We start from the raw sequence: 18,077 nt of genomic DNA on the forward strand, positions 1-18,077 counted from the left end.
TTTATGCATGCATCACCCACATGTGGGATACTACAACTGCTATAGCTATAAATGGGTTAAAATTAAACCTAAGTAATTATGAAACCATACACAGCAGTGTCTAAACCATGATCATTACTGCCTACTAATGAGTAAGGCAATTATTATTATTGTTATTATTATTAATGAAAAAGGAGGAGGGGAGGAGAACACCTCATTAAAAAACCTTGGTTCATCTGACCTGGATGATAGTACCTTGTAAGTGTTTCTTGCCAGGATAATGGCGAAAACCTCAACAGCAGTGAAAGTGGAGATGCAGATCATCAGTACAGAGGAACTGGCAGAAGAGGAAAGCTTCATAAAGAAGACAAAGCATATTTAAAAGTTCAGACACGTCTGCATGGTAACCATCGGTACCCTGGACAGTGTCTGTTCAGCATGTGAGGTGCAGCTGAACACTGGGCTCCAGGAACTAACAATTCCTGGTTCGATCCAATCAGCATTAGCTGGAACCTAATTACAAGCAGAATGGTTCATACAAGTAATATTAACATTGCCTCAGGTGGTCAATCCACTTGCCCTGTGGCGACAAGCAAGCTATCAGATTCTGGGGAGCTCAGGCTTGTACAACAGAGAAAGTCAGAGTTCTCTGGTAAATTTTCATAAAAATCTCACACATATATTGGCTCTTTTACCATCCAAACACTTATTCAGACTGGCAAATTACAGAATCTTACTACAGAACTCAACTGACAGAAAATTCAAATCCTTGTACTTCAAGAGACTAGATTCACCGATTTGGAAACAACAGACAGCAACAAGTACCGTATCTCTAACAGCAAAAAAGACAAGAAAATTATTTGGCGAGGCCTTTATTGTGAATAATGATATCCTTGAATCTGTTAAAGATGTAAATCAAATCAGCAACACACTAATGACCATGTGAATTAAGCTCACCAACAAAACATACACAATTATTAATGTTCACACAACTACTAACATTGACAACAAAAAAGAACCTGAGAAGACAAAAAAATTCTGGGAAAAACTTGATATTGGAATGTTCAAACATCTGAAGGACAACGTAAAAATTCTTCTCGGTGATTTCAATGCACAAACTGGCAAGTGGAGGAAATATAAAAACAGTTGGCAATTACTCTGCACACAAATTCACTAACAAGAATAGCGTTAGGTTCGTTGAATTGTGCCAACAAAACAATCGAAAAAATCATGTCAATATCACTTCAAAAGAACCCTAAGAAACAAAAAAAACATAGCAATCCCCAATCCTTCAGCTAGGTGAATTTCAGATAGATCATGTTGTGATCTCCTATGATTTCCAAAAAGAAATAAATGACATTCAAGTCTGCAGAGGGGGCAAATACAGATTCTGACTACTATCTTACAAGAGCCAAGTTAAATTCACACCAAAAATGAAATGGCAAAGGAAAACACCACTAATTCCCAAATTTGATTTGAAAAAAATCCAAGAATAAAAAATTACAGAAGTATGCGGAAAACAACCTACAAACAACTAGAGAGATTTCCAAATGAAAATTATACAGAAAGCAGGAGAACTGATTGGATTAAAGAAAAAAATCAAAACAGCCAATATGGAATTCAAATTGTGATGGCACACTAAAAGAGAGACAATGAGCCTTCTTAAATTATAATTGTGTCAAACCAGAAACCACACAAAAGAAATTTTTCAACGTCAGAAAACAAACAGGTACAATACTTAGACAAACTAAAAGAAAATATCTTAATGAACAGCTAAACTCAATTGAAGAAGAATTTAGGAACCACGAAACACACGACTTTTACAACACATTTGCAAATCAAGTCAGAGACACTTCACAAAACCACTGTTTCACGAAACAAAATTAAAAATTTGCACTAACTAACACAAAGAAAATGGTAGAGAATTAACCAAATATTTCTCACTAAATTCTCACAACCAAGTAAGAGATCCCCCGGATTACAACCAGAACCACACTGCCATGTGGTGTCAGTTGCCCGGGACTGCAGTTGTGCATGCGAGTTGCATTTTTGTGTGTGTGTGTGTGTGTGTGTGTGTGTGTGTGTGTGTGTGTGTGCGCATGAGAGAGAGAGAGTGTGTGTGTGTGTGTGTGTGTGTGTGTGTGTGTGTGTGTGTTTTTTGTCTACTGTTGACAATGACCTTAATGGCCGAAAGCTTTAATTGTGAGAGTTTTTTGTTTTTGTGCCTATCTGCGACTCAGCCTCTCCGCTATAAGGTGAGTAGCAACTTTCCTTTTCACATATTTAAAAATTGGTTTATAAGAACATGCACATATCTGCTTGCAACATTTTGTCAAAATTTCAAAGTAGTCAGTGAAGAACTTGCAGAAATTTAAGATTTTGAACATACATACATTTACATTTTTATTTATTATATACACAATATAAATAGTCATGTACCATATGGTACTCCATTAGTTACATAAAAACACATGTATACTCAAATGCATTGTTGAATCAAAATTTCAAAGTGGCTGGTGAAGAACTTTTGGAGATTTAAGATTTTGAACAAACAAACATGAGATTTCTGCTAACAAAGTATATGGCACTCCAGGAGGCGTATAAAACTACACATACAAAAATTTGAATACAACATTGTGTCAAAATTTGAAAGTGATCAGTGAATAACTTTCGGAGATATAAGATTTTGAACAAATGAACATTTACTTTTTTATTTATGAGGGTTGGAACTTAAATAGTGGCAACTATTTATTCACAACCGATACAAAAGAGTTACATGTTTGCACCTGTTACTATCCTTCAAAGTAAGTCAGCAGCGTTGTTTAGAAACCGTTGCCAGTGATGCGCAAGGTGTAGTATACCGTTAGCAGATGGTTCTGTTGATGGTGCGAATGAAGCGGTCTACTGCTTGTCGAATCTCTGGAACAGTTCTGAAGAGAATGCCACGAAGTGATTCCTTCATCTTCAGAATCAAATCAAAGTCACAAGAACTTAAGTCCGGGGAGTATGGTGAATAGTACAGTACTCCCCAATCCCACTGACCGAACAGAGAACCCACAGCTTGCGTTGTATGTGCCCGCGCACTGTTGTGCAAAATGATGGGTGGTTTGCGCAGAAAGTGTCACCGCTTCTTTCGCAAAGCTGGTCGCAGGTGATGCTCCAAAAACAAATAGTAACACTGTGCATTGACGGTCTGCCGTGGAGGAACGTAATGTGTTAGGATAACACCATCACAGTTATACACGAGGATCATCACAGCTTTAGACTGCTCCATTCGAACAGTCAACAGAACAGGCTCTGCTAACGGTGTAGTACGCCTTCCACATCACTGGCAACGGGTTCTACATAATGCTGGTGACTACTGTGAAGGACAGTAACAGGTGCAAGCATGATGTAACTCTTTTGTATCAGTTGTGAATAAATAATTGCCACTATTTAAGTTCCAACCCTCGTACATAGATGAAAATGTTCATTCATTCTAAATCTTAAAACTCTGAAAGTTCCAGAATAGCAGTTAGCACTAGGTGTTTATTACGTAGTTCATGAAAATACTGTCACATACAGACATTTTGACCTAATTCTCAATATGTTATGAGTCAGCAAAAAATGTAACTTACCCCATTTTCAGGAAGAGTTACTGATGGTAAGATAACAGACGGTGGTGTTTGCCATACAAGTTCATACACTTGGGAACCATCAGGCATTGGCGCTTCCCTTGCAACTGCCACAAGCTTGAAGGATGCAGCTTCATCATCACATGTGACACTTTCTGTGCTGATTTTACTGTTTTCGTTACACTGGGCACCAACCGGACATGCATCTGCAATACATCATGAACATATATACAATAATTTTGTAAGAGTGTCTTTATTTTATTCCTGTACACAGCAACCAATGAAAGTACAAAAATGTCACTTTCGATTAACTGTGCAAAATTATTAACATTTTTGGCTCACAGCCATAAAATATTAGCGCATATTGCATCAAAATAATTACAGTATGCGAAGCAAAGCACCTTTTCACAGATGCTGACAATGGGCAATATTACAGAAAAATAAATAAATAACTACAAATGCAGGAAGTCCATGAGAGCTTTAAATTGTTAATTAACCCTGAAATCTGGTACCCTCCACTTAACTAATCCTATCACAGTGGGTAATATTACAGGAAAATTAATAAATAAATACAAATGCAGGAAGTCCATAAGAGCTTCACACTGTTAATCAATCTTGGAAATCTGACACCCTCCACTTTACTAATCCTGTCACCGCTGTAAGAGAACAGAATGTCACTTGTAGTAGAACTGCTCATGAGAAACTGAATCTATTGACTTTTGTTTTAATTACAGGCCAATCATTGAACTGTACACCAGGAACTGATTCTCTGCTATATTATTTGCTTTACTGTTCAGTTCTCAATCAAATTTGCAAAATCTTTCACTTGTATCACCAGCAAACCTAATAGATTTGAACGTATCAGCTACACTTAGTAGCAAGTTACTGATGTAGGAAAGTCAATGATGTATGAAAATTTGTGGTTTACTCCTGAGGTAGATCCCAAATTAGTGTGCTCAAACCAAGTGTCAAGATCATTTCTTGATATGGGACAATGAAATAAGCTTCGTGCATACTATTGTAGAAAAAGAGTGAAACCTGCTATATAAAGCATTCCCCGAATTTCAAAATGTTTACAATGCACACTAGAAAAAAATAGCATCCTTCATATGGCGAGTGTTATCTCTTCTGATGCCACTATCTGCCTAGCATCCATAATTTTTCATTACTGGATCAATAAGAATGTTATTTAGAATTGGTAACTGAACCTCTTATAGAAGTCTCTTGCAGGACTTTGGCACCTTTCTGACCACATCAAGTAATTTTTCTCTGTAATATGATTCTTAAATGAAAGGAGTAAGATTTGATCCCATGAAGCATTACTTTGTTTTGCTTCAAGCATATCCAAATGGCTTTCTGGTCGTTTGGTGACCAGTTAGGACATGCAGCCAGATGGATCACTGATGACTACAGAGGAGACAAGATCCTACATGTCTGAGCCACCACTGAGAAACTGCTGTCAGGATGAACACTGGTAACTTATCAGCCAGCTTCAGTGCAGCACTGGTTTTGCAAGCACCAGTGTGGTAAAATGTTCAATAGCATCTATGACCTAAGGATGTGTAAATTTTATGCAACATTACTAGACATACTCTACCTGTTGTCCATTATGTGTAGCTATGACATTTTTGGATGTTGGGAGGATATTTTATCCAAATTGTTAGTTGTGGCAACATTACTAATATGGCATTTTTCACTAGATGTACTGCATATAGGAGGAAGCAATATATTGGCTGTCTCTTCTAGGAATGATTACTCAATGAACTCTAACAGCAAACCACATTGTGATGCAGAACGCCCTATCTTGCAATGTCAGCCACTGGAGTTTCCTGAGCTTTAGTGCCCACTACATGTACCTGTATTGAAATGTAGTGCTTTCTTTTGGATTCTATTTCCTCTATCCACTCTAGCTTGTATGGATTCCAGACCGACAAGCAACATTCAAGCCAGGGTCAAACAATGGTTTTACACGCTACCTCCTTTATCGGTGGATTACATTTCATCCAGTGAATCTCAGACTGGCATTTGCCTTAGTGCTATTGTCAATCCACTTTAGACTGCTTTGCCAAAACTGATCAGAAATGAAGAGCAATGAATTGGTCACCAAACTGATTTGTTACCATAAAAGTTTAGTTATTTATATGTACAACAACTGTATTTGCAGTACCTCACTAACAAGAGGAATGTGGGAATGTGTCAATTGGTATCCAACTACAATACAAGCTGAAACTTCCTGGCAGATTAAAACTGTGTGCCCGACTGAGACTCGAACTCGGGACCTTTGCCTTTCGCGGGCAAGTGCTCTACCACCGCATGACTCACGCCCGGTACTCACAGCTTTACTTCTGCCAGTATCTCGTCTCCTACCTTCCAAACTTTACAGAAGCTCTCCTGCGAACCTTGCAGAACCAGCACTCCTGAAAGAAAGGATATAGCGGAGACATGGCTTAGCCACAGCCTGGGGGATGTTTCCAGAATGAGATTTTCACTCTGCAGCGGAGTGTGCGCTGATATGAAACTTCCTTGCCCGCGAAAGGCAAAGGTCCCGAGTTCGAGTCTCGGTCGGGCACACAGTTTTAATCTGCCAGGAAGTTTCATATCAGCGCACACTCCGCTGCAGAGTGAAAATCTCATTCTACAATACAGGCTGTTTGAAAAAGAACTCAATAGTTTTAATGTGTCCTAGAATCTCTACAAAGTAACATACACTATTCTAGTTTGTGGTATTTGATTCATCAACTCTCCCAGTTCGGCTACCCTGCAGCTGGCAGGTCTGCTTGACCTTGAGATGGCACCAGTGCTGTTTTTTTCCTCTGTTCTCTCAGTCCATTCCAGGCGCACATGCAGTGCATTGCAGAGCAACTCAGCAACAATGTGTACTCCGCAGCAGAAAGCGCAGTGTGTTATCTGGCTTGTGAAAACTGAGTCAGTTATAACAGTGCAGCATAATGTTTGACATCAGTATAGTGGTGATCCACCTGCAGCAAAAACTATCCGTCATTAACTAAAGTCTTTCAAGGAAACCGGTAGTGTTTTAAAAGCAAAATCACCAGGTACACTGAGAACATCTGAACATGTTGTTGAACAGATCCGTGTTTCATGTGTTCAGGGCCCAAAGAAATCACTGGCCAGAAGTAGTCTACAATTAGGAGTGCCTAAAGGTAATGTGTATGATGTGTGTAAAAGACTTAAGTTGCGCACCTACAAATTGCAGCTGTTGCATGAAATAAAACCTACTGATAAAATCTAAGGTATGAGTTTGTTGTTGACTATCTACACACAATTGATGACGATGTGAATTTTTAAAAAAGATACTCTTTTCTGATGAGGCTACATTTCATGCCAGTGGAACAGTTAATAGTCGTAACTGCAGAGTTTGGGGGGCATAGTATCCACATGGAGTTATTCAGCATCAATGTGACTATCACAAAGTTAATGTCTGGTGCAGTTTGATGGAAGATTGTGTGACTGGTCCTTCTGATTTTGTAGAAAAAATAATAAATGGGGACATTTACTGTGACATGTTGACAAAGTATGTCTTTCCCCACATGGACGATATTGAGATGGAAAAGGGGCTTGTGTTTTTCCAACAAGAAGGCGCCCCACCTCATTTCAGTAACCGCTCGCTTTCCAGGAAGGTGGATAGGCAGGGCTGCCCCAATACCTTGGCCATCACAAAGCCCAGTTTAACCCCACTGGACTTTTTCTTTTGGTGTCATATAAAAAATGTTGTTTATGTTGAAAAGATCAGAGACATCAATTATTTGCAGCCATTCAACAATCAGACTTAGAAAAAAAGATTTAGAAATGAACTTAAAGGAGGTGAGGTCTTGGTGATTTCTGATTTTGCTGAGAATTATACCTTTGTTGTACAAGATGAAGCTCAAGGAAACCATTGGACCAACACACAAACAACATTTCACCTCTTTGCAGCTTATCACAGGGTTGGTGACAATCTGAGCATACAAATATCGTCATTATACCAGAATGCCTCACACGTGACGTCGTTACTGTGCATCTGTTCCAGTCCTACTTGACTCAGCTGAACCTACCTATACTGTATGTTGGCCTCATCCCATAATGTAATGATGATGTGGTGTGTGACATAAGTGCAACAGCATAGTGTGTAAAGAGGAAGAAAACAGGACAATGACAATACTTCTCTTTCATCTACTACAAAATCATCAAACAAAAACCTGTGTGATTTTGACATATTCGCTTTGTAACAAAATAATATCCACATGATTCCTACATTGAGAATAAACAAATTAACTATTTAGAAATGCATTTTCATCTGTGAAACACTGTTTTTTTTCTTTGTAACAATAACAATGCCAGAACATAATATTTAAAACTCTAAATCAAACAACTGTAAACACAACAGTTTCTAATCTTCAATAAATGCAGTTTTGTCTTGTGAAACACTAAAATGATAAATTTAAGAAAAATATTATACGTAAAGACATACTTGTCCTTACTTTTTTGGGTCATCTGTTTTCTGACTGGTCTGATGTGGCCTGCCACAAATTCCTCTCCTGCGCCAACCTCTTCATTGCAAAGTAGCACTTGCAACCTATGTCCTCAATTTTTTGAAGGATGTATTCCAATCTCTATCTTTCTCTACAGTTTTTGCCCTTTACAGCTCGCTCTAGTACCACAGAAGTCATTTCCTGATGCCTTAACAGATGTCCCATCATCCTCTCCCTTCTCCTTGCAGTGTTTTCCACATATTCCTTTCCTCTCCGATTCTGCACAGAACCTCCTCATTGCTTAGCTTATCAGTCTACCTAACTTTTAACATTCGCCTGTAGCACCACATCTCAAATGCTTTGATTCTCTTCTGTTCTGACTTTCCCACAGCCCATGTTTCACTATCACACAATGCTGTGCTCCAGACATACATTTCACAAATTTCTTCCTCAAATTAAGTCCTATGTTTGATACTGGTAGACTGCTCTTGGCCAAGAACACCCTTTTTGCCAATGCTAGTCTGCTTTTGATGCCCTCCTAGCTCTGTCCACCATTGGATATTTTGCTGCTCAGGTTGCAGAAGTCTTTAACTTCCTCAATCCTAATGTTAAGTTTCTCACTATTCTCATTTCTGCTACTTCTCATTGCTTTCATTTTTAATAAATGAAAAGCACCAGTTTGCTTTTGTTCTACAATATTACTTTTATTGTTAACCAGTTTTCTCTGATTTACTCTCAATCCATATTCTGTACTCATTAGATTGTTCATTCCATTTAACATATCATGTAATTCTTCTTCACTTTTACTCGTGGTAGCAATGTTGTCAGCAAATCATATCATTGATATCCTTTCACCTAGTATCTTAATTCCACTCCTGAATCTTTCTTTTATTTCCATAATTTTCTTCAATGTACCAATTGAACAGCAGGGGGGAAAGACTACCCAGGTCTTATACCCTTTTTAATCCAAGTGTTTCATTCTTTGTCGACCACTCTTATTATTCCCTCTTGGCTCTTGTACATATTGCATATTAACGGTCTCTCCCTATACCTTAGCCCCATGTTTCTCTGAATTTCGAACATCTTGCACCATTTTACATTGTTGAGCACTTTTTCCAGGTAGATAGAGCCTATGAACATGTCTTGATTTTTCTTTAGCCTTGCTTTCATTATATGCACTGTCAGAATTGCCGCTCTGGTGCCTTTACCTTTTCTAAAGTCAAACTGATCGGTCATCTGGCACATCCGCAATTTTCTTTTCCATTCTCCGGTATCTTATTCTACTCAGCAACTTGGATGCTTGTTAAGCTTACTGCGATAATTTTTGCTCTTGTCAGCTCTTGCACTCTTCGGAATTGTGTGGATGATATTTTTCTGAAAGTCAAATGGTATGTCACCAGACTCATACACTCTACACACCAACATGAATAGTTGTTTTGTTGCCACTTCTCCCCGTGATTTTAGAAATTCTGATGGAATATTATCTATAATTCTGCCTTATTTGATCTTGGTCCTCCAAACCTCTCTTAAATTCTGATTCTAATATTGGATCACCTATCTCTTCTAAATTGACTCATGTTTCTTCTTCCATCACATTAGACAAATCTTCCCCCTCATAGAGGCGTTCAGTGTACTCTTACCATTTACTCGCTCTCTCCTCTGCATTTAGCAGTGGAATTCCTGTTGCACTCTTCACGTTACCACCCTTGCTTTTAATGTCACCGAAGGCTGTTTTGACTTTCCTGTATGCTTAGTCAGTTGTTCCGACAATCATTCCTTTTTCGATTTCTTCACATTTTTCATGCAGCTTCCCTGAATGTCCTATTCCTTTCATTCCTTAGCGACTTGTACTTCTGTATTCCTGAGTTTTCCTGAACATTTTTGTACTTCCTTCTTTCATCAATCAACTGAAGTATTTGTTCTGTTACCCATGGTTTCTTCACAGTTACCTTCTTTGTACCTACATTTTCCTTTTCAACTTCTGTGCTTGCCCTTTTTAGAGACCTTCATTCCTTTTCAACTGTACTGCCTACCGAGCTCTTCCTTATTTCTGTATGTACGGCCTTAGAGAAAGATGGTGGCAAGTAGTATGGTTACAAGTGAGTTAGCTCCCAAGAAAAGTAGAATTTTGATGAGTATAAAGTGCATAAAGTGTAGTAAAGTTGTGAAAAACGGAATTCTGTGTGATGAGTGCGACGGTTGGTTACATTTTCGATGTGCAAAGTTAGAAGAAGACAATCTTCCAGACGAAAACAGCGAATGGCGATGCAATGTCTGTCTGAAGAGTAAGGACAATATGGCGCTGATGGAGGAAGATAAACATGAGGTAAACACTGACTATAATACTTTACAAGCTATCTTATCAGTTGTAATTGAAGAGAACCTAGCTCTGGCCAAAGAAAACGAACAACTGAAGAAGGAATATGCAGCAATTAATCAGGAACTCATTAAACAAATTTCCCAAGAAGAGGTTAGTGTCGTGTACACAGAACCAAGCAATCAATGTAGGCCATTAGATCGCCTACAAAGACAATGGCAGGCTGTTCCTGTCACAAAACGCGGTAGAGTCTGTGTAAACTTTCCACCCTTGGAAAACAGATTTAGTGTTCTTGCTACAGAAAAAAACATTAAAGTAGACTCACAAATCAATGTGCTTAACACAAGTAAGGTTAATAAAAGTGAAGTGAGTAATAGGTGTAGCAACAATATTACATCAACTGTCAATAGAAGTGAATTGAATAATGGGCGCAGTAAAAATATCACGTTAACTGTCAATAGAAGTAATGAAACTGTCAATAGAAGTGAAGTGAATAATGGGTGCAGTAAAAATATTACGTCAACTGTCAGTAGAAGTAATTAAACTGAAAACCACAAGAAAGCAAGCCGCAATTGCAGACCTAGGCCTGTGAAAATACATTTATATGCAGACAGTCAAGGAAGGAAATTAAGGGATATAGTTGAGAACAATTCAAGCCACCATATCTCAGCCACAATAAAACCTAGTGCAAAATTTAAAGATGTAGCAGGTTCTTCACCAGCAGAAGCCATGGAACTGGCAGTTTTTCTGGCTGGATCAAAGACGTAGCAAGAAATGAAGGAAAAGACTTCTTGTTCTCATTAAAGAAGAAACTGCAGGAACTACAAAATACAAAAATCCTCATCTTTTCAATACCATTTCGGCATGATCTTCCATCCCGGTCTTGTGTGAATGTTGAAGTGACAAGAGTAAATGAAGAAATGAAGAAAATTTGTAAATACTTTAAAAATGTCTGTTTTGTAAACATAACTAACTTAGGTACAAGATTTCACACTGTTCATGGTCTCCATCTGAATCAACTCGGAAAGAAGTATGTGAGTAATGAAATCATAAAACTAGCCAATGAGTTAGGCATAACAAAAATCGAGAGCTCTAAGTCAATACCACTTAGATTTAAGGAAAACTCTTCTTTAGAGGTAGCAAAGAAGGGCTGAGACTAATAGCTTTGCCCAGATTCACACTGGATGACCAGATTAAAGATAAGAATAATATAATAAATGTCAGTAACACTAGAGAGAAATATAGCAGTAATGATGAATGCCCCATTAACAAAAACCACTCACCAACTTTGTCTTTCAAGATAGGTTATCTGTGGAAAACACATAATTTTAAACAAATTTGCAAATGAGAACTTATTTGATGCATTATGCTTAAGTGAGCACTGGTGTAAAGGAAATGAAATATCTTTTCATGTACTAGATGATTTCCACTGAGCAAACAGTTTTAGCAAAGAGCAACATATTCATGGGAGTGTATCAATTTACATTAAGAAGGGATTAATAAATTGTAGTAATGAACTAGATCTAGGATTTTTGTGCAGTGAGATACATTTTGAAGCCACAGGCGTATATCTGGATCATTTAAAAATTGCTATTGTATCTCTTTATAGATCACCAGATGGAAGTCCATTAATATTTTTAGAAAAACTTGAGACTTTACTAAATTTCTTTCTTAGTCCTCAGTGGAAGAAATATAGTATTGTGATTGGTGGTGACATCAATGCCGCATTTGATGTAAACAAAGATGTGCACACTGTAAATGAATTTAAAAACCTGTTACGACAATTCAACTTCATTTTTACGAACTGCAAACCCACAAGACAGTCCGCTTGTCTCGACAACATACTTACAAATGTCAATAGAGACTTACTGTCTTCAGATGTAGCTGTCTTCGATTTCTCGGACCATGACTCAGTTTGGGTAAAAATAGGTACAGATAGGCCTAACATGGAGTATAAGGAGTTTAAAGAGCCTAAAATAGTCATCACAAGACCAATAACGCAAGAAAAATTGTCTAATTTCATAGTCTCACTCAGTAATTATGACTGGTCACATCGGTTTAACAATAATGCTCCGGGCTCTGCCAATACATTGTTTGATAGATTTTTTCATTATTTCTTAAATATATTCGAGACCAACTGCCCTCAATACAAATGTAAAGTTAACCCTAACAGTAACAGTAATAGACATAGGGATAAGAATCCGTGGTATACCGCTCAACTAGCCAATATGAAAAGAAGGTGGTTATTGTATAGAGATTCTTACAGACTTCAGAAAACTGATATGGCTAAACAAAGGTACTCAAGAGCACAAAAGAAATATAAGTATGCTTTAAATGAGGCCAAAAAACAACATAACCTAGTCAGCATTGAGTCATCAAAAAATAAATGCAGAATAGCATGGACTATAATAAATTCAGTGGCCAAAAGAAAGCAGAAAGTTGAGGTAGTAATTTCAGCAGATGAATTTAATAACTACTGTATAAAATCTGTTAACCAAATTAGGGAAAGCATTGTGAGGCCACAAGAGACTGTTGCTGATCTCATTAAATACCATAATGTAGACTACACCCTGAATGATAAATTCCTTTTAACAGAGGTCACACCAGATGTTGTTTTAACTCTTGTAAATAACCTTAGACCCTCTGATAGTGAAGATATATATGGTATTTCCTGTAATATGTTAAAAAAGATAATTGGCTACATAGTATATCCTCTTACTAAATGTATAAATAGATGTCTAATTGAAGGAGTATTCCCAGAAGTATTAAAATTATCTAAGGTAGTGCCCATTTACAAGAAAGGAGACAAAAATTGCCCATCTAGCTATTGCCCAATATCCCTGACACCTATTTTATCTAAAGTTTTGGAATCCATCATCAACTCCCAGTTTTGTGATTATCTGACATGTAATAACATTATTACTGCGGTACAATTTGGCTTTAGGAAGGGCAAATCCACAGCCCATGCCATTGACTCCCTGATTAAAAAAGTGCTTAATGCTTATGAAGGAAAAAATTTTGCTCAGGCTACCTTTTGTGATCTTAGCAAAGCCTTCGATTCTGTGGAGCATATTTCACTCCTCAACAAACTAGTTTATTACGGAATCACAAACAGTGAAGTTGACAACATTTTTGAATCTTTCCTCAGCAACCGTAGACAAATTGTTTGTATTGGTAAACAGAGATCACAGCTAGCTGAAGTTAAGTGCAGTGTGCCACAAGGCTCAGTATTAGGACTTCTGCTATTTATCCTAATGACAAACGATCTACCATCCTACATAAATACTCACTCCATTCTCTATGCAGATGATACCACTTTTTTCAATATCAGCTCAGACACTGATATGCTCCAAACTGTGGCAAACGACACAATATCACAGGCATCAGTCTGGTTCCGAGCTAATGGGTTCCTGCTTAATGAGAGTAAAACTCAAAAGATTGTATTTAGTTTGAGAGATCCGCCAGTAGAAGACTTCAAGAATCGTATTAAGTTCTTAGGTATTGTTATAGATAGTAAATTGACTTGGGAGCCACATATTAAATACATTAGTGCAAGGCTGTCTAGAGTGGTGTATTTGTTAAAGAATTTAATAAACCATGTACCTGCAGCCTTTTAATATGGGGCAATAGCTCACACCTTCAAGACATTTTGGTACTTCAGAAGAAAGTAATTCGAATTTTATCACAAACAGTGATAAACTGGCCCACTGCAAACCACTGTTTATCAACTTAAAAATATTAACTGTTATAAACATGTATATTTACACTGCCCTACTGCATATAAAGAGCAACTTATCAGAATACCAGTGTAGAAGAGATGTACATGCTCATGGAACCAGAAATAGTAGCAATCTTGACATACCTTACTACAGATTATCCAAGTCATTGAACAGCTATGAAGTGGTGGGTATGAAGATGTTTAATAATTTGCCACTAGAATGGATAGAAGCTCCATTTGATTTATTTAAAGACAAATTGTTCAGTTGGTTAGCTGCAAATTCATTCCTTCATTCATGTGTGTCGTCATCCCTTAGTACTTCAGTATCCCATTTCTTTGTGTATTGATTCTTCCTGACTAATCTCTTGAATTTCAGCCTACTCTTCATCACCACTATAGATTAGATTAGATTTACTTTCATTGTGTATTGAGTCTATATATGTTCCTGGGTATGCCTTACAATCCAGTATATGATTTTGGAATCTCGGTCTGAGCGTGCTGTAATCGAACTGAAATCTTCCCATATCACCCAGCATTTTCCACATATACCTCCTCCTCTTGTAATTCTTGAACAGAGTATTAGCTATTACTAGCTAAAATTTATTACAGAAGTCAATTAGTATTTCTCCTCTTTCATTCTTTGCCCAAGCCCATTATACACAAATATATTGAACAAATAAAAATATATGGCAGATCAAGATTCAAATGCGAATCTACTTCATATTGTAGGCAGTCATCTTAACTAATTGGGCCATCCAATAGTACTTGCAGTTCTCCCACTAGTTATGTAGGCCTAGGACTATCACAGCCTGGTGAACCAATCTGGTGGATCGTGACCTTCTATGAATTTGATTAAAAAAGTAGACATAAATTTTCATGTCTTTGTATATATTGCATAGTTAGAATAAGTCTTCTTCAATATTTCCTAAAACTTGTGAGAATAAATAAATAAAAAGTGTACATACAAAATGCTCATTTAGATACAATAGCCGATACGTAAATACTTAAAACACTTTTCGGCTAGAATCGGACCCCCACGAAATCTTTGTTGTAGTGTAAGTCTGATCTCTAGTAGCGCACCCCTTGGCCAACGTTAGGTTTAAATGTGTTCATTCGGTTGTGAGTTTGCGAAGCCAACGAATATGAGGGTCAAATAAAGGTTGTGTTAACTGACTGGCCTGTACCGCACACTAATATTTACGTTCAAGCCATACTTAAACATCCTTTTCACATAAAAACTAAAACGTTAAACAACAAAGTAAAATCAGAAAACGTGTATTAGAAAATGCTCAAGCCACAAGACACAAATTGAGAAATTCAACACCTTTGTACAGGAAACCAAAATTGTACCAGCCAGAAATAATATGGTCGAAGACTGGCTCTGTGTTTATAACATGACTTACATTTTCCATGAATAACATGAACTTATGGTGCGAAAAGTTTATTTCCAAATATCACCGCGTATTTATGACTTACTAGTTAGATTTGTGACTTTCTACTTACTGACAGATGTTTGCATTTTCCGAACACTACAGGTTCAATGTTTTTCCCACAATCACAATGTTTTTTCCTCATATAGGCTAATATAGCCATCAACGTGCTGTTTATTTGTAAACATACCAAAGATATTACGTACACCCAACTTAAAAATTCATGACACAAAATTGCGTATAATAAAAAAGTTGCGCAATGTAAAAGTATTATATTGAAGTCATATAATTTAATTATGGGACTGAAAATTTTCAGCAATTAATCAAAAAGCCGTTATTTAATTGATTCAGCAGACAATGTTTTCCGGTTGCCACCTTGCTTGAGGTATAATAACTTCGACAGTGGTACAGTTTTCAAATGCCAGGATGTGGGTGATTTTATTTGAGATGTAAATATGTTTTTGTTATCACAGGGAATAAGTGGTCGTATGGTGATAGTTTATCCGGAATAATGTCCCTCAGCATTAGAACTATGTCAGAAACATTATAGTCTCTAAGATAAGATGATGTCAAACGCAAGTGTACAGACACTCGAAATCCCGTCAAAGGTGTATGAGAACTTCCTTGCAGTTTTTCCGATTTTAAAAGCGGAGGTATGCTTCTGATGGACGTTATTCATGCCGTCCAAGTTTTTATGTCTTTTTTTTGTTTACTTATTCCAGAACGCCCGTTGGAACTGCAGCTTAATGAGAACATGGTTTCTGTGGTTAAAATCATTTTGCCGGGTCTTTTCACATATATGTTTACATTCTATTTGTTTTTGTTTTATTTATTTATTTAGGAGCTGAACATCGTGACTGTCAACGCTGTTTCAAGTACTTTGAGTGGATTGTGAATAAAATATATAAAATGCAGACCTGTCAGAAACTAGATAAATGGTATTGTCTCTTCCCATTCCGCTCTCATTAGCGCACAGTCACTTTCATGCATATAGAATCGAAAACTGTTAACATATCGCGCATCTAAAGATGTACAGTACTGCTTATACACTATTGTAAAAGATAAAATATTACTATATTTGACTGTCCCATACGTAATACTGACCGAGCCTGCCATCCTCTGTAAATACTAGAATCTCTTGATTAATTGAAGCGTCCCATATCACTTCACTGACATCCAGACTGCCACCTTTCAACCTAACCTAACCTCAGGCTACGCTACAGATCAGTATGTCGTCACAAATAAATATCATATTGATAGTCATCATCGCCAACCTGAAACCAAACTGCCAACTTTCAGCCTATCCTAAACCTCAGGCTAGACCACTGATCAATCTGTCACCACAACCTACACACCAAAAAGACAATAAAGAACTGGTAGCCATGTGCCCATACCACTCTATCACCATAATCGTCATCAATATCATACATTCCTAAAAGATAATGTAGACGCAAGAGAGATAATATCATTGTTGTCTTTCCTTTCTGTTTCAACACATGTGTTTTCATTTGCCATATTATCACCACGTTATGGGAAGAAGCCAATGGCTGGTATCAGTAACTGACTATTCCTCACATCTGAGAGGGAAGCCACATGAAGAGCTTTTAAGCAAATTCCATCAACTGTAAGTGGACAGAAGAAAGTGTGACATAGTCTTACAGTCACTTTTATTGATTGTTACATGTTACCCATTACCTTCTGGAAGCATTTGTTCCAGAGGTACATTATGGATCTTCTCAATTATCATACAATGGCATACAGTGTGATACATTTTTAGATGTTTAAAACCCACAGACACTACTTTAATAGCCAGTTGAAATTTTGACTCCTACAGATACTAATGCTTCACTAACATTATTAGTACTGTGGTTATTGCTGAATGTTGTGTGGCGTCCATCTCACCTCAGAATACTGCAGTTCTGCAGGGTTTTAATTAAGTAGAAAAAAATGGTGACAAGATATAGAGATGGCATTGAAAAGCAGTCAGCAAAAAGGAAATGGGAAGTACATTGGATGTGATTGTTACTGCAGTGTTGATTACACAACAGAACCAGCACTTTTTGTGGTAGGCTTTCACTGAAGTCCTGTCCCACATTTTTCTTCCCTAGTTCCTTTGATCATTACAATATACACTCATATAAATGGGGTGTGGCTATACCATTTGTTGGTTAAGTCCTGTCCCACATTTTCTTTCCCTGTTTCTTTGTTCTTTACAGTATGTCCTCATATAAACACAGTATACCTATACATGTTGTGGTTTTTGTGGTTGACATATCTGCTTAGTGGCAGAAGTATACAGTTTCATTTGTTATTAATTGGATCCTTTTTATACTATGATATTTGATACATTAGTTTCCAATCACCCATATATACTGATCCATCTATATTGCTAATGTTGTTAGAGTGGTGTGCACACAAGAAATCTGCTGATTGATGCACAGAGAGAGATGGAGACTGCAGTGGTTCCTATATGCTCTTGTCATCTCCTACCACATGCTTCACCATTGCCTCCCCTCGTTACTAGAAATGCTTGGGCAAACACTCCACTGG

At 37.4% G+C, this 18,077-nt stretch overlaps 2 protein-coding genes across 3 annotated transcripts in view; one reads left to right on the forward strand and one right to left on the reverse strand.

Annotated features, from left to right (window-relative positions):
* Window positions 1–15,713, reverse strand: part of LOC124796275 — a 165,640-nt gene extending 149,927 nt beyond the window's left edge. For both annotated transcript variants that reach the window (XM_047260391.1, XM_047260390.1), the window contains exons 1-2: window positions 15,601–15,713; window positions 3,597–3,799 (exon numbers count right to left, since the gene is read on the reverse strand). In XM_047260391.1, coding sequence (XP_047116347.1) covers window positions 3,597–3,799; window positions 15,601–15,616 — 219 coding nt within the window. In that variant the 5' untranslated portion in view covers window positions 15,617–15,713. The remainder of the gene's footprint in view (window positions 1–3,596; window positions 3,800–15,600) is intronic.
* Window positions 15,714–15,923: 210 nt separating this feature from the next.
* Window positions 15,924–18,077, forward strand: part of LOC124795152 (anaphase-promoting complex subunit 2) — a 118,443-nt gene continuing 116,289 nt past the window's right edge. Inside the window, exon 1 of the mRNA XM_047259040.1 lies at window positions 15,924–16,180. Coding sequence (XP_047114996.1) covers window positions 16,091–16,180 — 90 coding nt within the window. The 5' untranslated portion in view covers window positions 15,924–16,090. The remainder of the gene's footprint in view (window positions 16,181–18,077) is intronic.

Source organism: Schistocerca piceifrons, chromosome 4 (genome assembly GCF_021461385.2).
Source record: "Schistocerca piceifrons isolate TAMUIC-IGC-003096 chromosome 4, iqSchPice1.1, whole genome shotgun sequence".
NCBI lineage: Eukaryota > Metazoa > Arthropoda > Insecta > Orthoptera > Acrididae > Schistocerca > Schistocerca piceifrons.